The 9,350-nt window shown below is 58.4% G+C and overlaps 1 protein-coding gene and 1 pseudogene across 1 annotated transcript; both read right to left on the bottom strand.

The window, feature by feature from the left end:
• Nucleotides 1-1,370: 1,370 nt before the first annotated feature.
• On the bottom strand, nucleotides 1,371-6,303 carry LOC114903270 (annotated as a pseudogene).
• A 445-nt stretch (nucleotides 6,304-6,748) lies between these two features.
• On the bottom strand, nucleotides 6,749-8,541 carry LOC114903260 (interferon-inducible GTPase 5-like). Its single transcript, XM_029236108.1, is given in 6 exon segments — nucleotides 6,749-7,024; nucleotides 7,026-7,290; nucleotides 7,292-7,496; nucleotides 7,499-7,921; nucleotides 7,924-8,181; nucleotides 8,475-8,541. Coding segments are annotated over 6 exon segments (1,494 nt in total).
• Nucleotides 8,542-9,350: the final 809 nt, after the last annotated feature.

The following is a 9,350-nucleotide window of genomic DNA, read 5'->3' as shown; positions in this document are numbered from 1 at the left end:
CCGCGGAGCGGCTGGGCCCGTGAGCCACGGCCGCTGAGCCTGCGCGTCCGGAGAGGGGACACGACAGTGAGAGGCCCACGTACCGCAAAAACAAACAAACAAACAAAAAAGCCTAATCCACCAGTCAGTGCTGTGTAAATAGTTGTAAATACAATGTAAACGGTATGTAGATAGTTGCCAGCACTTGGAAAAGTCAAGCTTTACTTTTTGGAACTTTCTGGAATTTTTTTTTCAAATATTTTCAATCCAAGGTTGGTTGAATCCACGGATGTGGAACCCTCGGATACAGAGGGCCAACTGTACTTCCCCTTAGTCAAAACAGGTTCTACCCTTGTTCAAATACTCATATGTTATCCTTACACATGATGTTACCCTTACACATGGTGGCTTCCTTCCTCTCTAAACCTCAACTGCTCTTGCTGAGAAATGGTCCCTCCCTTTAATCCAGAACCTACCCTCAATTAAATACACCATACAGTTCAATGTAGTACCTATCCTCACCTGCTCAGTTAAATATGGTACATCATCCTAGTTTAGTGTTTCCCAAAGTATGTCTCCAGATTGGTCTGTTCACCACAACCTAATCCCAAACTAGTCCTGGCCCTCAAATCATACCACTCCACCCTTCAGTAAAGCAGTTGGTTCCAGTTCAACCAGCTGATCTGGTCTGTCCACCACCCCCCATGCCACTTTGGTCTCCCTGGGTCTCCCTGGCTTCCCCCTACCCTCTGACATACCCTGTATACAGTCCTGGTGTCCAGGTCATGGGAATCCCGCGGTCTTTTGAGAAAAAAAGCACAGCTGAAGAGGGTAGAGTAGGGGTCAGTAAAGAAAGCAGTCAGGCCAGAGAAGGTCTGGCCAGAAGTGGGGAGTCTGCAGACCCCAGGTCTGGGAGGTACGAGGCCCAGGGCAGGCTCTGGCCCTGCCACCACTGGCTGAGACCTTAGGCGGGAACCTCCCTTCATGACCCCCCAGGCCCTTGAGAGCTGTTCACTGCCCTCTTATGGAAATGCTTCTGCGGCCTTTGCCGCCGTGCCCGATCTGCGGGGACACCTTTCTGGCCGCTGTCTCCAGCCTGACAGCTGGCTCTTCTCTGCCTTAGCAGAACTTAGCACTCCCGTGTGCCGTTCCCTCCCCTTGCTTCCCAGGGGAGTGCTGGTTGGTGTGTGGGTTCACCAGAGTAGGGAAGGTGGGGGCAATGCCAGCGAGAGTGTGAGACCCAGAGCACAGAAGCACGAGAGCACACGGGCGCAGTCCAGGAGAGTTGCTGCTGAGTTTCTTCCTTCCTGTCCCCCAGTGCCACCCAGCCTGGGCACAGATGGAGCCTGCGTGCTCCCAGCCCCTCACTGCCACCTCCAGCTGGCCCGGGCTCAGGGCTGGGATCCTTGACTGGATTTATCTGGGAGCTTGTGTTCGGGGTTGTCGAGGGAGGCCTCAACCAGCACGCTCTAGGTGTCCGCATCCAGGGAGGTGCGGAGCATCGGTAAACAGTGGCGAAGGAGAGTCCGCAGGCGGCCAGGGAGCCCAGGATGGGCACGTTGAGGGGCTCCTGGCTGAACGCCGAGGCATCCCCGGAGGCCTGGCCCAGCAGTTCCGCCACCAGCGCCTCGGTGGTCTTGGTCTTCGGGCCCTGTAGCGCTTCCAGGATCTTGTGCACGGGCCGGCCCATCTGCTCCGCCGGCCTGACGAGGGGGTCCTCGTCCAAGCTGAAGCTGCGGCGGTAGCCCTCCAGGGAGCGGGTGAGCGTGTGTGTGTACAGGTCACAGGCCACTTCCGGCACGCCCGGCACGGGACTCGGGTTGGCCCCGCAGGCCACCGTGGCCACCAGCCAGATGTGCTGCCGTAGCGAGGCCGCCTTCTGCTCCAGCATGGGCTTGGAGACGTTGGGCAGGGCCACCAGGAACGCGTGCCGCTTGTGGCTCTCTAGGCCCCTCACCAACGACTCCTCCAGCAGGCGGAAGGCGTACTTGCCCAACTCAAACATGGACAGCAGGAAGACCCTGGGGTCCTTGAGGCTCTCTGCTGCAGGAGACAAAAGCACTTTCAGTGGGTTTCCGCGCCAAGCCGACCCAGCTGTCCTGAGAGCTGCCTGGGTGCAAGCTGGGTCTACACAGCATATGGCTTAAGACCGTCAGCCCTGGAGCTAGGCTGCCTGAGTTCAGATCCCAGCCTCGCTCCCTACGCCCTGTGTGGCATCTGGCTAGTTACCAGACCTCTCTGGGCTTTCCTGTACTTACCTGTAAAACCAAGGGATGCTTGTAACCCACCTCCTAGGGATGGCAGGGTGGTGAACTGAGCTGGTGAAAGTGGTTTGTGGCCGCTGGTGAGCCCTCAAGGAACAGCTGCCGGCCGCGACGCGTTGCCAGCGTCCGCATGGGCACGGGCGGATAGCATTTGCACTGCTCTAACTTGGCCAATACATAAGCCAGTACCTACCCTTTTTTTTCCTTAATGCAAGTGACTGGTCTCCATCACAGGTGACTGAAATGGCAGCTGTAAGCAGCATTTCACCATGGGGGCCATGTGACCATGGGCGACCCCTCCCCCCACTGTGGGCCTTGGTGGGAAGATGAAGGGGAAGGGGGAGGCAAGCCCTCAAGAATCCAGCCCCCCCAAAATAAATAAAAACTAAAAATTAAAAAAACAAATAAGGAAATAGGAATTTCCCGGCAGTCCTGCGGTTAGGACTCTGTGCTTTCACTGCCAAGGGCCCGGGTTCAATCCCTGGTTGGGGAATTAAGATCCCACAAGACGCTCAGCCAAAAAAAAAACAGAGAATCCAGCCCTCCAGAGCCTGCCCCTCACCCTCCAGCCGCTGCACACAGTCGTCCCGAGGCTGGATGAGCACCCTCTCCTCCGAGAAGGAGCTGGGGTGGCGGCTGCATGAGGCGGCGATGTCCACATCCACCTTGGAGTGGATGCAGTAGAAGCGCTCGCCCCGCCGCCCCGGGTCTCAAGGGCCAGCTGGGCATGGTCGGCGGAGAAGCTCTCCAACGTAATGGTGAGGAAGAAGTCGTACCGGCCCAGCAGCGCCCGCTGGAGGTGTTTGTCAGCCCGGAAGGCGTGTGCGCCTATGCCCAGCAGGTCCCAGATGACGATGTTGGGGTACTTGGGATGCGGGTATGGCGTGGGGTCCACGGTCATTTCCACCATGCCCGCGCAGGCCGAGGTGGGGGTCCTCGCCCCCCCAGCCCCTGGATGGCGTTGACAAAGGTCGACTTGCCTGAGCCCGTTCCCCCGGTAACACCAATGTCCGGCCCGACGTTCTCCAGAGGATGAAGCCTAGATTGTAACGTGGCAGCTACTGCTGGCAGGTCCCCCGCCGCCTCCAGAGCCCTGGTGCCCTGCGAGAGCTCCAGTATCTTGGACTGGCTGAGGCATGATTGGAAGACTTTGCTTGCCATGGGCTGCCTGACCCCCAGCTCTCCGTCTTCGGGACTTGATGACCTTGGACAGGACAGGTAAGGGAGTATTTTCACTCTGAGTTGCCCTCTCTTCTCTACATCCCTCAGCTTGCCTGAAGTATTTGCGGCATCCCCAGTAATAGCACTGAGAGTGTTACAAGATGCCAGGCCCGGTGCTAAGTGCTTTATTTAAGTTCGCATTTATTCATCACCACCAGTTTCTCCTCCTGGAGTATCTCATCAAATCCTCAAAACAGCCAGAAAAGATTCCCTCCCTTCCTCTCCACATTTGGCACTGAGACGACAGATCACTTGCCCAAGGCCTCCAGCTGATTCCTGGGGTTATTGGGAATGGGGCTGAAGTCTTTTGGTCCTGGAATTCAAAGTCTTAAATTTGGGGGGGCATTTACCATGCACCAGGCACTGGGATCAACCATAAAGGGCAGTGATTAAGAGCTGGAATCTTCATCATTGCTGGTAATCATAGATCAGGTTTATTTGATGTTTACTCTGGGCCAGCCACTGTTCTAACCATATACATGATTTCATCAAGTGCCCATTCTACAGAGCAGAAAACTGAGGCTCAGGGAGATAAAGGTCCCTTGCTAAATGTCTTACAGCCTGCACCAGAACCAGGATATGGGCCAGCTCCCTCTGATCCTTTTTCCATACAACACCCCCCCCCCAAATCTTTGCACAGCTAAGCCCTCGCTACATGCCAAGACCTCTTTGGGTGCTGCATTTCCAGCACTAGCAGAACAGACGGGTCTAGTGCATTTGTGGAAACATTACTCATCCTCGTTGCCTGGCTCCCGAGTATGTGCATGTGCTCGGGAGCCACAGGGCACACCTAGGCAAGCCCCGTCCTGCCTCTAGGCCTCCGAGGCCTCACCGGTGTGATGGACGGGGCAGCCACGTTTACATCCTGGGATTGCGTGACGGCATCTAATCCCAGCCATTGCCAGGGACTTGTGGGGTGACATGGGGCAAGCCATATCCCCTCTGGAGCCTTTCTTTTCCCCTCTGTGACGGGGGGTGGTGCCAGTTTCCTCGCCTGTGCAGTGGAGAGATGACTCCTCCGAGCCCTCCCAGCTCTGCTGTTCTAGGAAGACTCGGGGTCTTACTGCTGGCGAGGTTCAGGAAGAGGCCAGCTTGGGAAGGGCTTGGAACATCGGGCTGGGCTTGATCTTTATCTGTGGGTAGCCATGGAAGGGTTCTGAGCAGGGAAGTGAGGGGTCCGAGGTGGACCTTAGAAAGAGCCCCCCTGGGAATACCCTGACGGTCCAGCGGTTAGGACTCCACGCTTTCACTGCCGAGGGCCTGGGTTCAATCCCTGGTTGGGGAACTAAGATCCTGCAAGCCATGTGGCGTGGCCAATAAATAAATAATAAAAGTAATTTTAAAACGAACCCTCCGTGGCCTTACGGTGCATGAGACTGGGGCCTGGGAGACAAGGTGAGGGGCTGGGGCAGGACCTAGGTGTGGAGGGGGAGGCCTCAGCTGGAACAGGGGCTGGGGGTTGAGATGGGAGGTGGGAAAGGGAAAGATGGAGGCAGAAGGGATAGGACGAGGCCACCAGTTGGAAGCAGGAGACAAAAGCCGCCCAGGCTGTGTCTCTTAACCTTAGGTCCAGCGTAGTGAGAGCAGGCCTGACCTTTCCGTCCCAGCCCCTTGGGGCTGGTGAGTCCTGCGCTGAGGGCCCACAGGTACAGGGATGTGGGCTGTGTTTTTGAGAATGCATCTGGAAGGGACCTTCTTTCTTGTGCATCTAAGGGAAACTACCATGGTCCCTCGCACCTCCTTTGGTGCCAAAAGGTCCACATGAACCCCAAGTAGTCCTTGCAGAGCCCATGGGAGGCCTTCTGGGAAGAGGGGAATCTTTTGCAAAGCACAGAGCCCTTCAGCAAAGAAAATTGGCACCGCCATTAATCCTCCAGGTAAAAGTGGACCCTGTTAGTCTGTTTCCCAGAGTCAGGGGTAATTTGAGGACCCCAGATGAGGCTAGAGCCATCACCAGGTCCTGGAACACCCTCAGGGAGTATTAGTGAGGCCACCTCCACAGCACCAGAGCTGCCTTCTGAATTCCTGGAAACTCGCCCTTCTCTGCACCTCAATCCCACCTTTCCCTGACCCTCATCCAAGCCCACAGATGCTCTTGGGGCAACCCCTGTCCTGTCCAAGCCCGCCAGTCTGGTGGTCCGTTTTTAAACATGCATGACCCTTGACTCGGCATGTGAGTTTTGGCTTGAGCAGATAAGGGTGTCAGATTCCCTTCTGCATCCAGCCAAAAAGCCAAGCACAGAGCCAGAGGATGTGCCAACCAGCTGGGTTCCCAGGGTCTCCTGGGCCAGGCTAATACCGTCACTCAGTGCGTTACACACCCTCTGTCGTTCAAAGCCTCGTGCAGAAATCCCGACAGGCGTCCTCACGGTCAGACCCGTGGCCTTTCAGCACCATCCCCAACATCTGTGCCCAGCCACGCAGCCACGCACACACAGACCCGGAACCCCAGTCTCAGCCAACTATTCACGATCTTAGACCACAGCATCCAAATCACAGAGACGTACCAAGATTCCTCCCAATCACAGATACACCAGCAAGCTCACCGCCACACACATCCACACGTGGACCCACTCACCATCTTTCTGAAACGAGACTCGTTCTAGGTGTCCGGTTGCGACCCTGCCTCTTCCCTCTTTGCATGCTTACAGAATTGCCCACCTGCCCTCTCACCACCTCCGCTCTCGTTCTGTTCCCCCAGGTTCCCCACGGTTCCCCGTGGCCACCTGGCCTCCCCTCTCCCTGCCCCCCCCCCCCCCACCATCACTCACAGGCAGCAGGGCTGGCCCAGGATGTCCCATCTCCCCCTCCTCTGTTTAACCCAGCTGCTAGGCACCATCGTGCCGATCCTGGGCACGCGTTGGCCGCCCCTCTCCCACCAGAGCAGGCCTTTGGGACTCTGGGGTTCTCAGAAAGGGACATGAGATTGCAGGCCCCAGTGCCCACTCAGCCACCCACCCAAGGTGACAGTGGGCTCCTGTCCTGGATCCAGGCCGGGCTGTCCTGTCGCCCCCAAATCCCTCATGGTCACTTGGGGACCAGGGAGAGAGAGACTATTAAAGAGCCCTGACCCCCCGCCCCCCGTCCATACCTTGAACCTCTCCCTCCCAAGGTCAGTTCCTATCCCAGGTTCGGGGCTTGGACTTGGGCCCACCTGCCACCCTCAGCCCTCCACACCCCGCCCCTCAGCAACTGCAGCTCTCATTTTCAGCCTTTTTTGTCTGGTTGGTAGGTTTCGATAAGGCTTGGTTTGTGGGTGAGGCAGGGGGTTGGGGGCCGCACTTTCATTTGTCTTCCGACAAATCTCGCTTCTTCCAGCTGTGGAGAATGTACTTGAGGAGGAGGCCGAGCTTCTGGCAGGTCGAGAGCGGGTCTGCCTCGCCGCTCCCCTCCCCGGATCCCCGCTTTTCCACGCCGTTGTCACCAGCCGCCTGCAGGCTGACCTCAGGCTGGGAGCCCTCCTCCTCCGAGGCCTTGATGCGGACCTGCTGGGCATCCTCGGCCATCTCGTTGAGGCAGCCCCGGAGCATGGTGTAGACGGTGCTGAAGCTGATGCCCCCCGGCCACCAGCGTTCCGAACAGGGGGATGCCCTTCTCAAAGGCCCCAGCCTCCCTCATGGCACCGTCGGACGACTGGGAGTAGAGCCGCAGGACAGTCTCAGGCGAGACCTCGTGGGCCAGCGGGGAGAGGATGCCCGAGTGCAGATCGCCTGCCTGTTTGCCCACCTGCTCGGCCAGCTTGTCTAGCGAGTCGTCGTCCAGGCCGAAGCTGCGGTGGTAGCCGCGCAGCGAGCGGACGAGCAATGCATTGTCGTAGGCGGCCGCCGGCCGGCCCGAGCAGAGCCTGGATGACGCCCAACACCAGGGCCGTCTTGAGCACCTGCTCCTGGGGTATGTCCGTCTTCTTCCGCAGGGCCTCCAGCGAGACGTCGGGCAGCGACAGCAGGCCGGCCTGGCGACGGGGCGCGGGCAGATCGTGCTCCCAGGCGGACACGAGCAGCGGGAAGTCGTGGCGCGCGGGCGAGAGGTTGGCACGAGGAAGACGCGCGGGTCGTTCACGCCGGCCCCACGCACCCGCTCGGCGCAGTGCTCGCGGACCTCCTGCAGGGCCGCCGCCTCGCTGAAGCCCGAGGGTCGCTGGGTGCGCTTGCGCACGAAGTAGAACTGTTTGCCCTGGCGCAGGATCTCGGAGGCCAGGCGGGTCTCCACGGCGCCGCAGCGGCGGGGGCAGACCAGCAGGAAGAAATCATAGCGGCCGAAGTCCACCTGCTTCAGGTGCTTGTCGGCCGGGCAGCCTGGAGAGCCGGCCCCCGGCAGGTCCCACAGGGTCACGTCTGGAAACTGCGGGTGCGGGTAGGGCGAGGGCTGCATTGTGGTCTCTATGACGCCAGCGAGGGCCGCGCCGGGGTCCTCGGCGCCCAGGCCACGGAGGGCGTTAATGAGGGACGACTTGCCTCCCCCGACTCGCCTGTGACGCCCACCTCCAGCCGGGTGCTCTCGAAAGAGGTCAGCAACTCCCGGAGGCAGGAGGTGGCCTGGGGGATGTCGCCCGACTAGGAGGCTGTGCGCAGGGCCTCCAGCTCTTCCTTGGCCATGAGGATGGTGTTGTCCTCCTCCCCGGGCACCGCTGGCAACTTCGAAGTAGCCGTGGTGGCCGGCGGTTCAGAGGGCGCGGGGGCTGGGGGAGACTCTCGGACGGACGCGTGATCCTCAGGGTCTGCGGGGGAGCGGGGAGAAGGGAGCCGTTCACGCCTCCCGGGCCTTGGCGTGGGGCAGGGAGAGAGACACACCGAGGATATAAGGGGAGTCCCTCCGGAGCCCCGCAACCCTCTCCTTCTCAAAAACCCGGGGTACGTTTTGGACACGAGGTAGGGGGCTTTGGAGTTTGGTAGGCCCAGGTTCCCATCCCATCTCTGCCACTAACTTGCTGTGTGGCCTGGGGCAAAACGAGGCACCTCTCTGAGCCTGTTTGTTTCTCCGCTTAATGGGCGTGATGACTGACCTGCCTACTGAGCGGCTGAAGAGTCTTGGGATAACCTAGGAACTCGGACCGTTTCGTGGGCAGCTTGAGACCCATGCGGTCACACGGGGCTCCACGCTTAAAAGGCCCAGCTCTTTGCTTAATACTCTGATGACACGGATGAAAATTGAACTTTTAAAGCAGGGGCCCTGCAGTTTCATTTTGCACTGAGCCCCGAAATTTACTTAGCCAGACCTGCAACGGAAGGGGCTTCAGCCCAGCTCGTGCCAACCAGGCAAAGAGAACAGCTGCTCTCCGGCTGCTTCTACTGTGATCGGAAGCAGTGTGAAGTGATGGCCAAGGGGACCCAGACCCTGGAGCCACACTGCCTGGGATCCAATCCGGGGCTAACCACATACTGGCTGAGAGATTTGGGGCAAGTTCCTTAGCTCTGCCTCACGTTCCTCGTCTCACACATGAGGATCATAACGATCATAGTAGCAAACCACCTCCTAGGGCTGTTGAAAATGCAATGAGTTCGTACGTATAAAGCACTTAAAATAGTGCCCGGGGAATTCCCTAGTGGTCCAGTGGTTAGGACTATGAGCGTCCACTGCAGGGGGCCAGGGTTCGATCCCTGGTCGGGGAACTGAGATTCCAAAAGCCTCGAGGTGTGGCCAAAAAATAAAATAAAATAATAATAAAATAAAATAGTGCCCGACCCAGAGCAGGTGGTCTGCGTTATCCGCATCACTGTCATTGTTCTGATCATTATTAATATTCTGAGCTGTGTGACGTCCCTGCCCTCTCTGAGCTCTGAGCCTCACCTGCACCATCTGCACCATGGACGATAACCTTGCCCCCCTCACAGGGCTGCTGTGACCATCGTGAGCCTCATCGTCTGTCTTCCTCTAGGCCATCTTTGA

Source organism: Monodon monoceros, unplaced genomic scaffold (assembly GCF_005190385.1).
Source record: "Monodon monoceros isolate NGI ecotype Baffin Bay Population unplaced genomic scaffold, NGI_Narwhal_1 Super_Scaffold_10, whole genome shotgun sequence".
Classification (NCBI taxonomy): domain Eukaryota; kingdom Metazoa; phylum Chordata; class Mammalia; order Artiodactyla; family Monodontidae; genus Monodon; species Monodon monoceros.
The sequence above is the reverse complement of the archived record's forward strand: the minus strand, read 5'-3'. Positions and strand labels throughout refer to the sequence as shown.